At 42.0% G+C, this 21,296-nt stretch overlaps 1 protein-coding gene across 3 annotated transcripts in view; it reads left to right on the top strand.

Moving 5' to 3' along the window:
- Positions 1-18,216, top strand: part of grb10b (growth factor receptor-bound protein 10b) — a 230,929-nt gene extending 212,713 nt beyond the window's left edge. For all 3 annotated transcript variants that reach the window (XM_060921182.1, XM_060921181.1, XM_060921184.1), the window contains 7 exons: positions 1,496-1,594; positions 1,693-1,770; positions 10,608-10,724; positions 10,817-10,883; positions 11,004-11,091; positions 13,535-13,628; positions 13,754-18,216. In XM_060921182.1, the coding sequence (XP_060777165.1) occupies positions 1,496-1,594; positions 1,693-1,770; positions 10,608-10,724; positions 10,817-10,883; positions 11,004-11,091; positions 13,535-13,628; positions 13,754-13,900 (690 nt within the window). In that variant the 3' untranslated portion in view covers positions 13,901-18,216. The remainder of the gene's footprint in view (positions 1-1,495; positions 1,595-1,692; positions 1,771-10,607; positions 10,725-10,816; positions 10,884-11,003; positions 11,092-13,534; positions 13,629-13,753) is intronic.
- The last annotated feature ends 3,080 nt before the right edge of the window (positions 18,217-21,296 follow it).

Below are 21,296 nucleotides of genomic sequence, written 5' to 3'. Positions count from 1 at the left end.
CCGCATTAAGGTGCCTGGTTGCCATGTAGTTTGTAGTTGTGGCATGCCATTTGGTACGCATATGTATCTCACTAAGCCGGACAAAAATGTAATGCCAATGCATTAGCCACGACCAACAGGAAGTGAGGTAATTTCACTTTTGTGCGAAATGCATGGCCACGAAGAGGGCGCAACTCCTCCTAGACCGTTCATAGGAATGTCACCAAAATTGATACACATCATCTACAGACATGGCTGACAAAAGTTACTAAATACGTTTCACGTAGGATCAACCGTTCAGAAGTTATACGTCAATCAATTTTCGATGCAAAATTTTACATGCTTAAAAATTCATAACAAATCTTCTAATTGCTCAAAACTGCTCATACTTCACACGCAAATCACTCATTGGGCTTCTGACATGTTACCCAATTTCTGTGATTTTTCGCCACTGGGGGCGCTATTTTTGGGCAAAAAATCCAATCTTTCCTCAAATTTGGTCAAACTTCACGGCCACCCTCTTACTACCTCCCATGTCATGTATACCACATTTTGGGAATTTTCGTCCATGGGGGGCGCTGTTTTTGGCCGACGCAATTGCTCCAAAACGGGTTTTTGGTAAATAATTCCATAATGCTTTTCCTTCACGCCACTACCTTGTGATAGTACGTTGCTGTTGTAGACACTTATTTTTCCAACTCATAATCGCTCAGGTACAGCATAGCGCCACCTACTGACATGGGAAAAACCAAAAAATTTATTCTTCAAAAATCTATATCTCATCTTCTATTTACTCAATTGTCATCAAACTTCATACGCAAACTCTTCATAGCTCACCTGACATACACGCCAAATTTTGTGCACTTTCGCCCCTGGGGGTGCTGGTTATGGCAAAAATGATATTGCAGCTTCTGATTTGTCAAACTTGGCAAGCAAACTCTTTACAAGACCCTTATTGGGGCGCTTGCCATGGTCGACAACGCACGAAATTTGGCTCCTTTTTCTTAGACTGCCACCGCTACTGAGAACCTGAAGCCCAGATCCAGGCGGGCCTCAGGGCCTCTATAGCGCCCCCTAACGTGTTGTGATTTTTGCCTCTCGCATTAAGGTGCCTGCTTGGCATATAGTTTCTAGTTATTATTATTATTATTAGGGCCCGAGCACCGTACAGTGCGAGACCCTATTGTTTTTGAAGGATTATTATTATTATTATTATTATTATTATTAGGCCCCGAGCACCGTACAGTGCGAGACCCTATTGTTGCCATGTGTCCAATTCTGTGCTTTGTCGCCATTGTGGGAGTAATGTCTCTTGCCGAAGAAGCTGTGGAAGGTATTTCGCGGGGACGCATGCCCCCGCCCCCCTTGGCCGCTGGCGCGAGGGCCCGTCAAGGCCGCTTGCGGCTTTAATTCTAGTTTTCTGATACGGTTAAAGTCGACTTCACATCAGGATGAACGATAACAGTGTTTTTCGCGTTTAGTACGTACGCTTATACAACACTCTTGTCTTGATCAGCCCGTCAAGGTCCGGAGTGAGCAGAAGGAACTGAGGATGTTGTGTGCAGAAGACGAACAGAGCAGAACGTGCTGGATGACAGCCTTCAGGTTGTTTAAGGTACGCCAAGCTACCATTTTGAAAAGTTTCCAATTGTGAATGACCAAAACTGTAAAGTTTGCTGAAGTCGAACACTTGTTGCTTCTTTCTCAATGCAGTATGGAGTTCTACTTTATCAGAACTATAAAATCCCACAGCAGAGAAAAGCTTTGCTCTCACACTTCCCAGCACCAATGGTGAGTTCTCGTTTTGATGAATCTGCTTTTCTTTATGACTCTGGATGTTCATTGGTCAGTGCTGTGTGGCCTTGATGTTGAACAGATGGCAAGTTGTGCGAGTTTCTCAAGGCCACTTCCAGTGTTGAGCATGTTTTAGGTGTCTTTATACGACAGCACTGCTGAATTGAAAATGTTTGATTCTGATTGGTTTGGTCAGAAGCTGTTCATTAATTTTCTATAACAGTAGTTCTGGCTGCAAGGTTGATATTAATGTGCTTGTTCTAATACAGTGTCTTGCAAAAGTATTCATCCCTCTTTGTGTTGCATTGCAAGCTGGAATTAAAATGGATTTTTTTTTTGGGGGGGGGGATTAGCACCATTTGATTTACACAACATGCCGACCACTTTAAAGGTGCAAATTGTTGTTTTATTGTGATACAAACAATAAGATGAAAAAAAAAAAACAGAAATCTGGAGTGTGCATAGGTATTCACCCCACCAAAGTCAATACTTTGTAGAGCCACATTTTGCTGCAATTACATCTGCGGGTCTCTTGGGGTATGTGTCTGTTAGCTTAGCACGTCTAGCCACTGGGATTTTTGTCCATTCCTCAAGACAAAACTGCTCTAACTCCAAGTTCGATGGCTTGCGTTGGTGTACAGCAATCTTCAAGTTATGCCACAGATTCTCAACTGGATTGAGGTCTGGGCTTTGACTAGGCCTTTCCAAGAAATTTAAATGTTTCCCTTTAAACCACTCCAGTGTAGCTTTAGCAGTATGTTTAGGGTCATTGTCCTGCTAGACCATGAAACTTCGTCCCAGTCACAAACTACTGGTTGACTCAAACAGGTTCTCCTCCAGAATTGCCCTGTATTTAGTGCCATCCATCTTTCCTTCAGTCCTGACCAGCTTTCCTGTCCCTGCAGATGAAAAATATCCCCACAGCATGATGCTGCCACCACCATGCTTCACTGTAGGAATGGTGTTCTCAGGGTGTTGGGTTTGCACCGCATATGGCATTTCCCATGATGGACAAAAAGATCAATTTTGACCAGAGAATCTTCTTTGATGTGTTTGGGGAGTCTGCCACATGCTGTTGGGTAAACTCCAAGTGTGTTTTCTTACTTTTTCTTTAAGCAATGACTTTTTTTTTTTTTTTTCCTGCCACTCTTCCATAAAGCCCCGCTCTGTTGAGTGTACGGCTTAAAGTGGTCCTATGGACAGATACTCCCATCTCCGCTGTGGATCTTTGCAGCTCCTTCAGTGTTATCTTTGGTGTCTTTGTTGCATTTCTGATTAATGCCCTCCTTGCCCAGTCTGAGTTTTGGTAGGCGGCCTTCTCTTGTCAGGTTTGTAGTGGTGCCATATTCTTTCCATTTTGCTATAATGGATTTAATGGTGCTCGGTGGAATATTCGAAGTTTGGGATATTTTTTATAACCCAACCCTGATCTATACTTCTCCACAACTTTGTCTCTGACCTGTTTGGAGGCTCCTTGGTTTTCATGTTGCTTGCTTAGTAGTGTTGCAGAGTCAGGGTCCTTCCAGAACAGGATGATTGATAGACATCATGTGACACTGATTGCACACAGGTGGATCTTAATCAACTAATTATGTGACTTATGAAGTGAATTGGTTGGACCAGCTCTTATTTAGGGGTTTCATACGAAAGGGGATGAATACTTATGCACACTCCAGGTTTCTGTTTTTTTCATCTTATTGTTTGTGTCACAATAAAACAACACTGTGCACCTTTAAAGCTGTATACATGTTGTGTAAATCAAATGGTGCCAACCCTCCAAAAATCCATTTTAATTCCAGCTTGTAATGCGACAAAACAGGACAAACACCAAGGGGGATGAATACTTTTGCAAGACACTGTACATTTATCATGTTTGTAGTAACAATTTATATGGCAGGTGCTCTATTTTAAACACATTTTAAAGTGACATGTCTGAGATGTTTGTTGAGTCAAAGTGTTAATGATTTTTAACAGTCAGAAGTAAAATTCTAACTCAAGAAATTCTTAATAACGGAGGACTTTAGACGTTTCTTGTTAACATGACATTCCTTTTTTATTTGGTTTTGTTTTGCTTTGTTAACTCTGAAGCCGTTGAGGGAGTGTTTCATGGACACAACATTGACGATTAAAAAAAAAAAAAAAGTACTGTGTGATTTTTTTTTAAAATTATTAAAACATTGTAATCACTTCAGGACGTCCTGTAATTGGAAAATAATCAAAACTTGGTTGGTCAGAGTAACTCCACTTCACATCAGGCTACATCACACCACCCCGCTATTGATTATTTTCCAAGAACAGCCCACCCCCGAGTGTATTAATTCCTTAGTTCATTATGCATGGATGTATTACCTTATTGTATATTCCAGTTTTGTGAATTAACTTCATTTTGGGTTGTTGTCCAGTGGGACTGGTGGTGAAGAACATATTTTTCCTTCAGCTATGTTTTACATTGGGCGGCACGGTGGTGTAGTGGTTAGCGCTGTCGCCTCACAGCAAGAAGGTCCTGGGTTCGAGCCCCGTGGCCGGTGAGGGCCTTTCTGTGTGGAGTTTGCATGTTCTCCCCGTGTCCGCGTGGGTTTCCTCCGGGTGCTCCGGTTTCCCCCACAGTCCAAAGACATGCAGGTTAGGTTAACTGGTGACTCTAAATTGAGCGTAGGTGTGAATGTGAGTGTGAATGGTTGTCTGTGTCTATGTGTCAGCCCTGTGATGACCTGGCGACTTGTCCAGGGTGTACCCCGCCTTTCGCCCGTAGTCAGCTGGGATAGGCTCCAGCTCGCCTGCGACCCTGTAGAAGGATAAAGCGGCTAGAGATAATGAGATGAGATGAGATGTTTTACATTTTCTCTCATGGCTTGGGGTTTGAATCGTCAGGGAGTATCCTTGTTGCTTGTAAAGAACAGGTACTTTTTGAAGACGTACCAAAAGCCTTCAAAATCCAAAGTATGTCAAGTCAAGTTTATTTTTATAGCGCTTTTAACAGTAGACGTTGTCGCAAAGCAGTTTTACAGAAATTTTAAAGACTTGAACTAATTTTATTCCTAATCTATCCCCAATGAGCAAGCCTGTGGCGACAGTGTCAAGGAAAAATTCCCTCAGACGACATAAAAAGAAACCTCTAGAGGAGCCAGACTCAAAAGGGAACCCATCCTCATTTGGTTGATAACAGATAGCGTGATTTGTAAATAGCTCGCTTCTATAAGGCCATCCTTAAAAAAAAAATCCGTTTCCTGTCCACCGGGTGAGCAAAAAAAATTTCAGTCGGGAGGGAGGGATTTTTTTTTTTTTTATTGGATGGATAAGAAATCGCAATGCTGTGTTTGCTTTTTCTTTCAGTACTTTTTTATTACAAAAGCAGACACATTTAATAAAATATGACAGTTTAATCAACTGAAACTTGTACAAAAACTAAGTTAGCATTTTAAATTCTGACTGCAACATTTGCAAAACTTTTACAAAGGTACTTAAAATGTCCGACACACGGACTTTTTGTAGTTCTAAATCGAGCGTTAGGCCGAGTTCGGATGAAATGACACTATTAAAATGATCACTGAATGATTTATTTTTCTGAATCTTTACTATTTTGTTGTTCGCTAGAATACCATTTTGCGATTTCACACTAAAGCAAATGTTTGAAAACTCCGGATCTCCTTCCTTCATGGTGGCTGCCATTTTTTTGTGCCGCACGGCGCATGCGCAGAGCTGATTCAATTCTATATTCTGCGCGGAATGCAGGGCTTTCCACAAGCGCCGGCTGCCGGCCATACAGCCGACTACACAATTAAGTCCAGCCGGCTACTTTAATGACTATTATTTTTGTAGCCCACAGGCTCTAAATATTAATTTTCGATTTTAATAAAATTAAATGTTTATCTAACGGACTGACAATAATGTCAAACTGAACCGCACTCATTTAAGTTGTGATTCGCGCTGTTTGTACCGATAATAACCACAAATTCCCCGCAGACTTCGTTGATCAAGGGAGAGTAACTCATCCGCGGCCCCGACATGCGGTGTGTGTGTGTGTGTGTGCGCGCACTCGGCGGAGGCAGTAGTGTGTCGGGGCTGTCGGAGGCGACATCGGAGGGAACAGATGCAGAGATGACGCTTATTTTGTCTCCGGTAAACCAGTCTTCTCTCGTTCAATTACGTGCTGGCATCAAAAGATACCGTTGGTTGTAAATGAAACCAAACTGAGTGGTTGGAGTGTATTTTCATACACAAATGGAGAAATGTTCGCTGAGTGTGTAATTGTGTAGCCCCATTGCAGACCGTTGTCGTTGTTAATTCATAGCATGCTCAGCTGCGTGAATGTGTCATGCACCGAAAATAAGAGATTTACAGGCCAGGAACGCCTCATGATGCAATACGCAAGAAAAGAAAGAAGATTTACTGCCATTTTACTTTGTATTTGAGTAAAGTGAATAAATAAATGGTCTGTGGAAAATACATTTAATCCTGGGAACTGCGTGCACAGGAGTTTATTTTGTGTTTACTCCCCCCTCCCCGGCTGGCTACTTATTTGTCATGGCTGGCTAGTATGAGCCTTAGTGGAAAGCCCTGGGAATGCGGAAATGTCAAGTTCGATTTTAGATTTACAAACCTGAAAAAAATGTCGAAAAACCGGAGTTAAAAAAAATATTTTCAACCGCACAAACGGCACTCACCCGGCCGGTGGACCGGAAACAGAACATTTTTTAATAATGGCCTAAGTGCGTCCTATAGAGTCACAAAGTATAACTGTGTAACCAGGAAATTCATTATAGTTTTAACATGAAGTCTGTTTCGTTGATGTTATAAACTGTTTGTTGATGGAAACTTGAGTGCAAAACTGTTCATGACAACCAACTTCAGTCCTAGAGTTAGCAAGTCAACTGTAGTCCTCAGCCATAAAAGCATTACTGTAAGCGTCCAGAGCATCTTCCAAGTGTGACTTTGGACTGTCCATATGGGGCCGTCCTCCACAGGAGCGATGAGATGAGACTCCAGCCAGATGTAGGGCATCAGGATGGATCAGGCGTGGGGGGACACGGGTTGTTGAGTATGCCCAAATGTCACCTAATGAGTAAGAACAGTATACATTTTGCACTGAGTGCAAGCAGAGACTCCGGCAAAACTAACTCTGATCGCATAACTAAAAGGGGAGAGCCAGAAGGTAACACAGACATGAGGGCGCCCCGGGACATAAAGCAGCCAGCCACTACACCGTCAGCAAACCCGAGTGAGTGGGGGGGGGGCTGACAGCATCCATACATCCCAGTTTACCAAACACACTATACCTGAGGATCCTCCAGATCTACTCCTTCACTACGTATGTAAAAAATGTAGTGTTCTGCTTGGAGCTTTATGAACGGATGACTCACCTTCTGGTGCTGTGGATAGTCCCACATGGTTACCCTCAATGGATAGACTTCTTAACAACAGTTTAACCCCTCCTTCATGGTGTCCCTCAGGGCTCTGTCTTGGGACCCTTATTATTTGTAATATACATCCTTCCTCTTGGCCACATAATACAGCATTATGGGCTTAACTTTCACTGTTATGCAGATGATACCCAAATTTATATTCAAACCAAACCCTCTTACCCATTCCCTCCATCCAATCTTGTCAACTGTCTAAATGCAGTTAACAACTGGATGGTGCAGAACTTCACCTCATCTCATTATCTGTAGCCGCTTTATCCTGTTCTACAGGGTCGCAGGCGAGCTGGAGCCTATCCCAGCTGACTACGGGCGAAAGGCGGGGTACACCCTGGACGAGTCGCCAGGTCATCACAGGGCTGACACACAGACACAGACAACCATTCACACTCACATTCACACCTACGCTCAATTTAGAGTCACCAGTTAACCTAACCTGCATGTCTTTGGACTGTGGGGGAAACCGGAGCACCCAGAGGAAACCCACGCGGACACGGTGAGAACATGCAAACTCCACACAGAAAGGCCCTCGCCGGCCACGGGGCTCGAACCCGGACCTTCTTGCTGTGAGGCGACAGCGCTAACCACTACACCACCGTGCCGCCCTGGTGCAGAACTTTCTTAAATTAAATCAAGACAAAACAGAAGCCATCCTCATTTCCACCACTTGTATCTTGAAAAGACTGGAGCACTCACAGCTATCTATTCCTGGTTATTTCACCTCTACTACTGTTGAAGTAAGAAATTTGGGTGTTATTCTGGATTCTACTCTGTGTTTTGACTCACACATTAAAAGTATCACTAAAACAGCTTTTTTTCACCTGAAAAGTCTCTCCAAACTCCGTCCCTCTTTGACTTCATCTGCAGCTGAAACGCTTATACATGCTTTTGTCACCTCAAGACTGGACTACTGCAATGCCCTGCTCGATGGCATCCCAGCCAAGCGACTAAATAGGCTGCAATATGTCCAAAACTCAGCTGCTCGGGTACTCACTCACACCAGGCCCTGGGATCATATCACTCCTATTCTATACAACCTGCACTGGCTCCCAGTTAAATAACGCATCCAGTACAAAATTATCTTACTTGTTTACAAATCCCTACATAACCTGGCCCCTCCCTATTTATCAAATCTCCTAACTCCATATCAGTTACCTTTAAATCTTCGCTCCACAGATGCCCACCTATTAGCAGTCCCTTACTCTCGGCTCTGCTCTATGGGTGACAGGGCTTTCAGTGTACAGTAAATGGCCCTAAGCTGTGGAATGCCCGGCCACTAGCGTTGCGCCAATGCTCAACACTGTCCTCTTTCAAAAAACAGCTAAAACCACATCTCTTTAGCTTGGCCTTTTCTCTTTGATTTTTAATAACGTTATTATTATTCTTGATTTCTTATTATTATTGTTGTTATTCTATTGTTTTGCTTTTTATTATTTGTTTTTTTACTGTTCAGTGTCCTTGGGTACCTTGAAAGGCGCTTATAAATAAAATGTATTATTATTAGTTTATCCCCAAGACTCATGCCCATACTTCAGTGGATAATCTTACCTACCTACTATACAGTAGAAGACAATGAGTTCCCTTTTGTATCAGGTTCCTCTCAACGTTTCTTCCTTCTTCCTCATGCCGGCTCAGAGAGTTTTTCCTTAATCCTGGCTTGCTCATTAAGGATCTAACGCTACGTTCACACTGCAAGGCTTAATGCTCAATTCCGATTTTTTTGTGAAATCCGATTTTTTTGTGAGGTCGTTCACATAAACAAATATATGCGACTTGTACTGTATGTGATCCTCAGTATGAACGAAAAGTGACCTAAAAGTGTTCCGCATGCGCATTGCAGGATACGACGACGTCACACGCAGTGAGCATGGCCAGTGTTTACGGAAGTAAAACCACCCGGTTGCGGTATGACCCATCCAATCTAGCTTGAATAGCTGCATCCCCCCAAATGGAAATCAGCTCCCTAACCTCTGCGTCCTTCCATTGAGAAGATTCAGAACCTTCACAGCCCGAAGCGTCCCTCGCATTGATGTCATGCGCAGGGGCACAGATACATTTTTTGAACTGGGGGGGACAAAAAACTGGGGGGGACAAAGCTGCCAGCAAACCAACCCCAACCCCGATATGCCTGTCAAACTTGTTGTGGGTTACCATAGCAACCAAGCTTGAGCTCGCAGTCTGCGCAGCTCAACCAACCGAATATCAGTCTTTGTTTTACCGTATTTTCTGGACTATAGAGTGCACCTGTATATAAGCCGCATCCGCTCTATTTTTAAAAATAAAATAAAAAGATATACAAGCCGCACCGGGCTATAAGCCGCAGATATCTATGTTGAAAAATTAGATATTTACTGCATGTACAGAACGATTTTGTACTGTAAATGTACATGTATGTACCTGAACAGATTCTTTCCGAACAGTGCCTTTTAACACGGCAGCAACTTTGCTGATTAAAACGGAACAGAACCAAGAGAAAATAACCGGTATTTATTTACCTTCATTTCTCCTGTGTTTGAAACCACAAGTCACTTTAATCATCTTCGCTGGATTTGAAAATAATTACCAGTTAGTAATTTGTCGTGCGTGTTCTATCTGCTAAAGATCTGCTAATTCTTCTTTGCATTGATTTTTCGTCTATCTTATTTTTGATTCTACTTCCGGTTAGAGCGCCCCTAGCGGTGGAAGAAAAATCCACAGAATAGCCACACCTTTGTATAAGCCGCATGGTTCAAAACCTAGGAAAAAAGTAGCGGCTTATAGTCCAGAAAATACGGTATGTGAGTTGTTGCAACTATGTATACACTGCCGTGCACCTCAATAAACCGAATGGTAATTAGTCTTTTGATTTTTCCGTGAGGTTTGCCTTATGCAAAGAAAGACAGCATAGACGTTTTTTCCTCCCTATAAGTGGGGGGGACCGAACGAAGTGAATTTAAATCTGGGTGGGACGAATCCCACCCGTCCCACCCTCTACTGTATCTGCGCCCGTGATTATGCGCCATGTTGTTGTAACTTTTTTTGACAGACCCGCCACCTACTTCAGCGCAGAATAGTGACGTTTGTGGCTTGTTGATGACGTGTAAGTCGGATGAATGCGACCTGGCGGTTCAGACTGAAGTCGCATATGAAAAGAGCGGATAGGAATCGGAATTAGGACCACATATCCAAACGGCCTGGGTCGGATTTGAAAAAATCGGATCTGTGTCGTTCATATTGTCAATAAAAGATCGGATACAGGTCACATATGGGCGAAAAGATCGGATTTGAGTCACTTCAGCCTGCAGTGTGAACGTAGCCTAAATCTCCATCCAGATTTCTGAAAAGCTGCTTTTTGCTTTGAAGTCAAGTTTCTTTCAATGCATGCAACGGAAGCAATGGATGAAGCTTAAAGCTAATGTTTACTCAATCCTTCCACAGAGGAGTGTGTCCGAGAACTCACTAGTAGCCATGGATTTCTCAGGGACAATAGGCAGGGTGATCGACAATCCTGTGGAAGCTCAGAGTGCTGCTCTGGAGGAGGCCCATTCCTGGAGGGTGAGTATCAGTACCCAAGGTTTATGATGAGAGTCAAGCTTGGGTACAGGTGTCTATTCTTATCCAAACATGTGCTACTTTTTTGATCACAGAAGCGAAGTCAGCGCATGAATACTTTGGGGAGCCCGAGTCCACTCCACCCATCAACGTTGAGTGGAGGTACTTATTTTATTTAATTTCTTTATGCATTGATTTAACAACCCTAATTTGTTGATGCATGTTGAAGCAAGCAGTCTTCAGCTACGTACTTGAACATTTTGTCTCTTCTTTACCACTCAGTGATACACAAAACTCAGCTTTGGTTTCACGGTCGAATCACAAGGGAGGAATCGCACAGGATGATGCACCAACAGGGCCAAGTGGATGGGTACACATTTTATTTTTGAAGCCATACTTAAAACAGCATCTTACAAAGATAAGGACACTTTTATTAAAGCTAGACTGCCTTTCAGATTTTTCAAGTGTAGGTCATAAAAATTATTTTTCCTGACACCCAGTTATTTTTGTTTACTGGACCGAAAGCGACTGAATTCGAATCACAGACTTTCAATTTTTAGTTTTTTTTTTTTTTAATTGAACAATTAATGAATTTAGGTCTACGTGGCCCTAAATTCTCCGCTATTTTTTTCCTGTTTCACCATGACGCAATACAAGATACTATGTCATGCATCATGTGGTGGGCTTTTCTCGTTTGCGCAAGGCATTGTGGGATACAAATTTGAAACAGGAGAGAAAAACGGAGGACGTGGGTGTGCGAATGAAACGTGAAAGACCGACTACGGTAAAGGCCCGGTCACACAGCACTCCGCGTCTATATCACGTACAAAAAGATACAAAAATCTGGTGGACGTGGTCGTAAGTGGTAATTTTTGGTCAATTTTGGCTTTGCCGTGCTTTGTACGGGGTATGGCCGTCGGCGGCTGTTTCACTGCCATAGCACTGCCAAATCACGGGTAACCGCGGCTCAGCGTCGTTGGAAGAGCGGCTTGCTGCGCATATAAAAGCGGTAGGATATGTTGAGCCTGTATCAGTTGGTTCTGTTGGTGCTGGAGCATTAACATGAGGACATCACAGCGTTGAGGGTTCATGTTCACCCCTTGACATCTAGACTGCAAGTGCCGAGGTCTCAGAAAATTACGGTAATTTATACATGCCGCAAATCAGAAGTGATGCAGAAGTGATTAGACAGTGATCAATCGAATTTAGAACTTGTTTGAGATGTCGTTTAACGGGCTTAGACAGTGCTATGTACGCGGAAAAATCCATTTCTCAGTGATAAGCCGCTAAACACACGCTATATCCCGTGATACCAACGCGTAACACCCGTCCGATGACCGTGCTCTGCCCGTGATAGACCGCCAAACTTTCGCGTCTTACCACGTCTCCCCAAGTTTTAATAACGGCCGGGACACTGATTATCACGTGTTTTTCACGTGTTGCACGTCTTTACCACGTGTGCCGGCCGTGGTTGTCCGCGGTCTAAAGTTTTGAGCAGTCCAAAACTTTTTGCCGCGTCCGACGCCGTTCCGATTTTCCCCTGCGTCCTGTCATGTCTGTATATCGACTGTAACACGTCTTAACTTCGACATCAACACGAACAATATCGTCTGCTTCACGGGAGAGCACTTTTTGACGGGTTTTGGCCGTGATAAAGCCGTAAAGCGCTGTGTGACCGGGCCTTAACGGAACGCGAGAAGAAAAGACGTTATGTTATTGAGGTTTTTCACCTGATGTCACAGGGTCACGTGACGCCCCGGTGTCCACCATTTTGAACGTCAAGCTAGGTAATGTCAATATAGTACCTAGTATGTTACTGTAGCAACGTTTACGTTCAGTCATTTGGATGGCTGTTAAAACCTTTCAGTCTCAAGTTTTTCCTTTACTGTTTTTACTAGTTTACTGAGCTAGCGCGCTCCGGGGCAGGCTGGCTAGCTAGCGCGCTCCGGGGCAGGCTGGCTAGCTAGCGCGCTCCGGGGCAGGCTGGCTAGCTAGCGCGCTAGCCAGCCTGCCCTGGAGCGCGCTAGCTCAGTAAACTAGTAAATACAGTAAAGGAAAAACTTATAACGGGCCATGTCTCAACAGACTAAGAAGTTATTTCAATGATATTAAATAACATTTTGTTTATCCTGAGGACCGAAAGTAAATGAAAATGTGAACAAACCTTAGCTGTCAGTGAACAATCCTGGTGGAAGCAGGTAAACGTCGTTCTCTAAGCCTGCTAACCTCAATTTTTGCAAATACCTCTCCCTCTGCTCGCCCTGTAAATGCCCTACGTCGCTGGATAGTGAAGGTGTTTTCTGCATCTCGCTCCTTTTTCTTTTATGTTTTTCGTTTGTCGCCTTCCTCGCATTCAAACTGATTCGAACCGTGACGTCCAAAATGGCAGCCTCACATGACTTGGTCACGTGGGTGAAAAACCTCAATACACGAAGGAAAGGAAACGCAGGACCAAACTAATAAAGATCGGCGCTCAGCGAGCACCTCGGCGTGATCAGCTGTTCGTTTAGCGACAAAATGATGGAGCTGTCAGTGCACGCTCAAAGGTAAACCTGCGCATGCATACACAAATGGACTTCGTCTGTCTGCCTGACTGCGCAAGGCGAGCGATTTCATGCACAGCCACAGAATGGCCTGACGTTTTGTGAGATATTACAGAAATGAACATGTATCGCAATGACCAAATTTCAGAGGGAACTAAATTTCACTGATTTTATGAAATTGAAAGGCCGTCTAGCTTTAAATATGTATTATACTTCCAATTTAATTTTGTTTACAGTTGTTGTCTTTTTTTTTTTCCCCCCCGGGGTCAGACTGTTTCTCTTGAGGGACAGCCAGAGCAACCCGAAAGCCTTCGTGCTTACCATGTGTCACCACCAGAAAATCAAACACTTTCAAATTTTACCAGTAAGAAATACAATCACCTTAAATTTTCTCACAAATGACCATTTTGAATTTGCAAAGTCCAAGACATGAAGCTTCATCCAGTCAACATATTTCTTGACTTACTTTATTTGTTCTGGCACCTTCAGTGTGAAGAGGACGGTCAGATGTTCTTCAGCCTTGACGACGGCACCACCAAATTCACAGACCTGATCCAGCTGGTGGAGTTCTACCAGCTCAATCGAGGAGTCCTGCCTTGCAAACTCAAGCACCCCTGCACCATGGTGACCTTATGACCCTGCCCCCCTTCCCATCCTGCAAACCGACCACTGGTTCTCTGAGAATCGGACTATTTTTGACCTGGTTTAAATGATGAGCAAGTGACTTGCTGTCCACCAGCAAGAAGTCTGCAGGCATTCCTCTATGATTTACAGAGGAATTGCGAGCACCAGCAGGGCCGTGATGAAGCTATTGAGAAAGATCTTGGTTGCCTTGATCCACTGGTGAACTCTAATGCTTCTTCCTCGTACAGTCATCATGGGGTCCTTTTTGATGATCTGAATATCCTGTTCTGTATACGATCAGATAGTCAGTCAGTCCATTGTTATGGGAAGATCTCTAGAACTTGTAGATGGTGGAAGATGGATGCATTACATCTAGTTTGAGTTTGACTTTAAAGCACAGGAAACGGCTGAGCTATACATGACGTAGTCAGAAACCCAAGAGTCAATTGAATCCTCCTGTCTTTGAATTGAATCTATCTGTGATTGCTTGGAGCTGGAACGACATCTGTAGGCGGTCAAAGCACAGGACTGTTAGAGATTTTTGGATACGGTTTGTGAACGAAATCATACATTTCGCTCTTTGCTAGGTCTCTTTCTCCAAATTCCTCCATCTGGATTAAAAGAATGTTACACTGCTCATACGATAAATATATATATATAGTTTATAAGCTCTTTTGGATCACTGTCCACTTGACACAGTCTCCTTTTGCACTCTGTTTCACTGTAAAGCCTCAGCTAATGTCCAAATGTTCCACCGCCCCTCGAGACAATATTTTAAACGCTTGAAGCGCCCTCTGCTGGCCGTCCAGGGTAATACAGCCTGAAGTGGGTGCTTGGATCAGCTTCACTACTGCCACCATTAGAAAGGGCACCTTGAAATGGACAGAAATTGGAAAAACAGTGGAAAAATAACCACTACAATCCCCTGAAAATGGCAAACTGCAGGGAGCTCCGTTGTAACGGATGCCATCTTTTTTTTTTTGTTTGTTTGTTTGTTTTTCAAGAGGAAATCAAGAGGCAGGTATCACCAGATCTGCTTGTTTGTCCTTTCAGTGTATTGGTAGATCAATAGGACAGTGCACTGTGAAGCTTCCAGAGCAGCTGGGGCTCGGTTTCCTTTACTGCCTTGTTCAGTAGTAGCATGATATATGGACGGATTTGTAACAATATTTTCAAATTGTGACTTTATGGAAGAGCCATCTTCTTAAGTATTTTCCATATTAAGCTCGATGGAAAAGGCCTGGCCACAGTGTCTACAAGCTCTGCAAAGTGATCATGATTACACCGATATAAATGCAAATGATGCAATCATTTTTAAGTGTTGTTTCCATGGATCTATTTATTTATCTGGATCTGAATGATTACTTGAAATTTTAGTGAACTTCTCAGCGCTGTTCCGTACTGCTCTTCCACGTTTTTTTTTTCCGCAAATGTATTGAGCCTCATGTATTTTATTTCACCGAATATCAGAAATTTGTTCTACTAACCCTATTCTATTGAACGTTTTCACCATTATCTGCTGTATCGTTGCATTATACTTTTGGCCTTGTTATCACCACCATTATGCTCACAAATGCAAAATTTTTATCCTTTGTAGGTGTCAACATATTTCCCATGATTTTATCCTCTCTATCGAGATAAAGGAAAAGACTGACACGAATGAATTTTTCAGAGATTTGCACATTATTTTGAATGGAAATTGGATAGTTGCTAATTTTTGCTTGGCTCCTTTTTTTTTTTTTGTGCTGGAGACTGTGGCTAGCTAAAAATTGGTCCACCACAACCCCTACTGTCTTGTGATGAAACAAAAGGAGACTTTTTTTTTTCGATGTCATTTCTCTTGTATTAGCATTTTTTTTTTTTAAACAACCATGGATAAGAATCTGGGCCAGAGAGAAACATGAAACGCAATGCACATTCGTAACCTGATGATGATGATAATGTGCCACCCTGAAAAGCAAAACCTTCATTGCGTTGCTCAGCAGCTTTTTAAAAATTAAACGCCGACTTTGCGTTTGATGTATTGCATTGCACTCCACTTTCATCACGCTGTTTAGTCATGCCACAGTGAAATTCAATAACTGTCCAATCACAGCCCTAAGGCACACTCACGGGGCATTGTTTGTATTTTGGATAAGGGCCTAAAAGGAACATCTAGCTGAAGAAAACTCCACTGCATCATCGGTCCAAGGAATTTTGATTCATATTAGATGTGATTTGCTTTTTGCCTTCCTTTCCCTGACCGTCTATCATGGTAGAAGATCTGATGCAAACCAATCGCATGCAACATTCAAAGAATGAACATGCACACTCAGGAAAAAGTACCTTTCCTTGTTACCGGGTTGAGACCCTCAGGGTACATCTTTTGTATCCTTCACATGGTAACGTGAATGGAGCGTAAATGATTCTGAGGTATGCAACTGAACCTGTCTTGTACTTTATAATTAGCTTTCAGAGTATAGGTTACATGCACCTTTCAAAAATGTATCCTTGAAGGGATCAACTCAGCAACATGAAGTGTGTGCTAAATCACAGTAAAAGCAAAGATTCACGCAGAGGTTATAGGCTTTTGTTTATAATCGGCCTTTCTCTGCTTTTATCCTGGTCCGTTCTTTAGTAAACGATCTCGCTTTAAAGATCTTATAGTCTCCGTTTGTATTTTCAAGCTTTACTAGAAAAGGGAAACTGTCAGTTGTAGGATTTGATGGAAAAAAAAAATTGTCAAAGCTTCCTTTAGTTGGGAAAATTGAAGAAACGAAACAAAACTCGCCCAGCAGAAAAGGCAATTCACTGAAAGGGAAAGGGCGTGAAAGAGGTGCATTTGGTTCTGGTGACGGTTATCTGACTTTATGTAGTTGAACTCAACGTTCAACTATGAATTTACAAACCATGTTCCTGTGAGCCAGTAGAAAACAAATGGGCCAGAAAAATGGAGGAGCTGCGAATTATTACACTATACTTTACACTATTACACCATACTTTAACTTCGCCATTTTCTTACTGTTACTTGGCGCAAACCTGGGGGATAAAAATCCCCCGTCTGAGCCCCCAAAATTTTATCATGTAGCATCGAAACCCTCGTTTGATTTGTAGCAATGCCATTTTGGCTCAGTCTAATTAATAATTTCATCAGTGTCTAGTTTGATCCAGTTACACTTTTATGCTGCTTTTATCCTCGTTAATATGATCCACATTCTAAATATGAAAGCTTGAGCTTAAATTCATATTTTTGTCATCTTCACAACACTAACAAATAATTATTTTGTATGGTTACAAAAAAAGTAAAGAGACTATAGAACTGACACTGTATTTTAGGTTTCCAATCACTATGTTTTTTGTTTTTAATGATGGCTTATAAAATGAAGAAACTTGACTTTTTGAGGGGGTTGTGGGGTTTATTTGTTTTGGGGATTTTTTTTTTTTTGTTAAAGTGTAAATACATATGTTTTATTTTGTTTCTCAGTGTTAAATTACTTTGAACGTTTAAATTAAGCTGATAGAAAAGAAAAGAAACTGGAGTCTGGGATGAACTTCTTGTGGTCACCGTCACCATTAAGCTAAAAATCTTTATTTTTTCTCCATAGAATACTCTTTGGAAATGCTAACCTAGTCTTTGTGGACAGTGTGTTTTTGTTTATACACAGTGAAAGCTTAAGCATGATGTCCTAATGTTCAGATGAGCTGGTGTTGTGAATCATATCAGCAAATTAATAAATATTGATTTATTTTATTATTATTTTATTATTATTATTTTTTTTTTAAAAAAGAAATGAATGTAACTGGGTTGCTCAGGGTTGATGCGGAGCCTGATGAGGCCCCAGTCCCCAGGACTGGTGCCGTTTCTAGAACTTTCTATATACTTTTACCTTTGATAGCTTGTTGAGTTTTCGGATATATCAGTCTTTTCTAGTTTTTGTGTTTTTTTTTTCATACCGTTCACTCATATACTGAACGTCATACAGTGCTAAAATGTTAGTTTCTTTTTGGTTTTAGCTTTACTTTGTATTATGAAGCGTAAAATCCAGCAGGTGCCTCAGACCTCTACTCTTGTCTCCATTTACACCAACACACTAACCAGATTTTTATATATATTAGACAGCTAGGATCAGTTTTCTGTCTTTCATATTTATATGGAAAATGGGGCAGCAGTCTTAATCTGAGACACCTTAAACATCCAGGCTAGGTGTCCACTTATATGCGAGATGTAACCTGGGTGATCTCTGGAGCTTATTGACCTGCAATGCATAAGCCCTTCTCTTTAGTAACAATAACACATCTTTGCTCCTCTCGTCACCATGCAAAAAAAAAAAAAAGTGTGACTGTGCATACATATAGATACATACATAAATATGTTTTTTCAGGGAATGAAAACAAAAAGTAAGAAAAAAAATTTTTTGGAAGGTCATGTTTTGATAATGTGCTTTGCTTGGTCTTGTAAATGGCTGACTGGCTTAAAAATGCTAACTGTAACCCTTTCAGGTATTTTTGTACAAATAAGGGTCTGCTATATTATGTTTATTGTAAGTAGAATAAAACATTAATACATTGCTATAACTTTGCCTGGGCTTGTGTTCTCTTAGCAAGTGAGGTTCAGCATTGAAAAATTCGTGGAAAGAAGAAAAAAAACATGGACAGGTAACACTGGTGTCCCTAGTATCATTTCTGGTTTCCAGTTCCAGGGTTCAATTTTGATCCTGTATTTGGGTCATTGAAGATGTTCACATTCTCCCTGTGTTACAAATGGGTTCCTCTGAGTTGTCCTGACTTCCTCCAAAAACACACAGGTAAGGTGAATTGGCTGCGTTAAATTGTTACTAGGCGTGAATGTGCCTGTGGATGGACTGGTGGCCCATCTATGGTGAATTCTTCCACCTTGCACTGAGTTGATTTGATGAAGCAACATCAGCTACTGAAGATGAATTACAACACCAAATCAGAAAAAGTTGGGACGGTATGGAAAATGCAAATAAAAAAGGAAAGTAGTGATTTCTAAATTTACTTTCTAAATTGTATTTCATTGCAGACAGAATGAACCCAAGATATTTCATGTTTTATTGGTCAACTTCATTTCATTTGTAAATATACATCCATTCCTGCATTTCAGGCCTGCAATACATCCCAAAAAACAGTCGGGACGGGGGCAAGTTAGGGTGAGTAATGAGATAAAACAATTAAATAATGGTGTGATTGGAAACAGGTGATTGTAATCATGATTTGGAACAAAATCAGTACCCAGGAAAGGCCTAGTCTTTGAGGAGCAAAGCTGAGCTGAGGATCTTCAGTTGGTCAAAAATGTATGAGAAAATTGTGGACATGTTAAAAACAATGTTATTCAAAGAAAGATATGAGTGGATTTGGATATTTCACCTCCTCTGGTGCATATCATTAAAATAGTCCAGGAATCTGGAGGAATTTCGGTGCATAAAGGGCAAGGGCTCAAGCCAAAGCTGAACACCCGTGATTTCCGATCCCTCAGCTGGAACTGCATCAAGAACAGTCATTCATCTATAGCTGATATAATCACGTGGGATTACTTTGACAAACCTTTGTCACAGAGTTACAACCACAAATGCCGGTTAAAACTTTACTGTGCAGAAAGGAAGCCTTATGTTAACTGTGTCCAGAAGCGCGGTCAACTTCTCTGGGCTCGGAGGCATCTGGGATGGACCATCACACAGTGGAAACATGTAATGTGGTCAAGTGAATCAGTAATTCATTTCATTACATTACATTACATTACAAGCATTTAGCAGACACTCCTATCCAGAGTGACATACAACATACCCAGCGTAGCCTGGGGAGCAGTTGGGGGTTAGGTGCCTTGCTCAAGGGCACTTCATTCCTGCTGGTCCAGGGAATTGAACCAGTGACCTTTTGGTCCCAAAGCTGCTTCTCTAACTGTTAGGCCATGGCTTCCCACCATAGCCTAATTCCAGGTCTTTTTTGTAAGAAATGGACGCCGTGTGCTCCAGACCAAAGATGAAAAGGACCATCCAGACTGTTGCCAGCAACAAGTCCAAAAGCTAGGGTGTGTCATGGTATAGAGTTGCCAGTGAACTTGGCAAAGGTAACTTGCATTTCTGTGCTGGCAGCATTCATGGAGAATCTTAACATTGAGATTTTGGAGCAACATGTGCTGGCTTCAAGATGACGACATCTTTTCCAGGGATATTTCAACATGACAATGCAAAAATCACATTCCGCTCACATTACAAAGGCATGTCTATGGAAGAAGATGGTGTCTGTCCCCAATAGAGAATGTTTGGGGTTTTTTGTTAGGGTTTTTTTGTGAATTTTAAAACAGAAGTTTTTGAAACAAAAAAATTGTAGAGAATTTTGAAACAAAAAGTATGACAAGGATGACTTCATACTGTTGCATACTTCAAGACCTGTTTGCAGGAAGAATGGGACAAAATGACACTTGAAATGCTTTATCACTTTGCATCTTCAGTCCCTAAACACCTGTTAAGTGTTGTGAGAAGGAATTGCACCATGACAAAGTGGTAAAGGTCCCAACTTTTTTTGAAATGTGTTTCAAGAATCAAAACTGATGTGTTTAATTTCAGTTTCAATATACTGTTCCAAATATTTCTGAGTTGGGGTTGTAGTAGTTCAGTAGCAAAGCAATTTTCATATGACTTAAGTTAAGGGGCATATATTAGGGGTGCATCAAAAATGTTTGAAGCTTGCTCACTTGGTTGATTTCAGAGCAAGTATCTCCAAAGTCTTGAATAATTTTTAAATTAATACTCTAAGAGCACATCAATAGGCCATCCAAAGCTTGGCACAGATCCCAAAATGGGATCTAATGCTTAGGAGCTGGGTGTAAAGGACATGAACCCTTCAAAAGATGTGTGCTAATTGACAGGCGTCCTGTTAAACTGCATGGCATGTAGCAATGGCAAACACATCCTATAAATGGTGATGAAATATTTGCATAGGAGCCTGAAACGAAAGCTTCCTAAACGGTGGGCACTACCAGGATGGCTCCTCTGATTATCTTCAAGAACCAATGCCTCACTGTTCCCCCTGCAAGGCAATGAGAAATGAAGACAGGCTGCTTTCTCTTGAAGAGAACAATGGGTGGGAACACAAAGCAACATAGTTGCCTGTGGATGAGCTCATGTTCTCACACCAAATGTCACATTGCTGTCTGTGAGCAGAGGTCTTTGGTTTATGGTCGATTCACTGAAGGGGAAAGGTCGTGGGATATGACAGATGTCCATTTTCTTCACCTCAGGGCATGTTTAGTGTAGCAAATCTTCCTATTAGCTTGTTTTTGTGGGGTTCAAGAAAACTGGAGAAATCCATCCGTTATTGTAGCCGCTTATCCTGTCCTACAGGGTCGCAGGCAAGCTGGAGCCTATCCCAGCTGACTATGGGCAAGAGGCGGGGTACACCCTGGACA

Source organism: Neoarius graeffei, chromosome 5 (genome assembly GCF_027579695.1).
Source record: "Neoarius graeffei isolate fNeoGra1 chromosome 5, fNeoGra1.pri, whole genome shotgun sequence".
NCBI lineage: Eukaryota > Metazoa > Chordata > Actinopteri > Siluriformes > Ariidae > Neoarius > Neoarius graeffei.
Note: the sequence above shows the minus strand (reverse complement) of the source record. Positions and strands in the feature narration are given on the sequence as shown.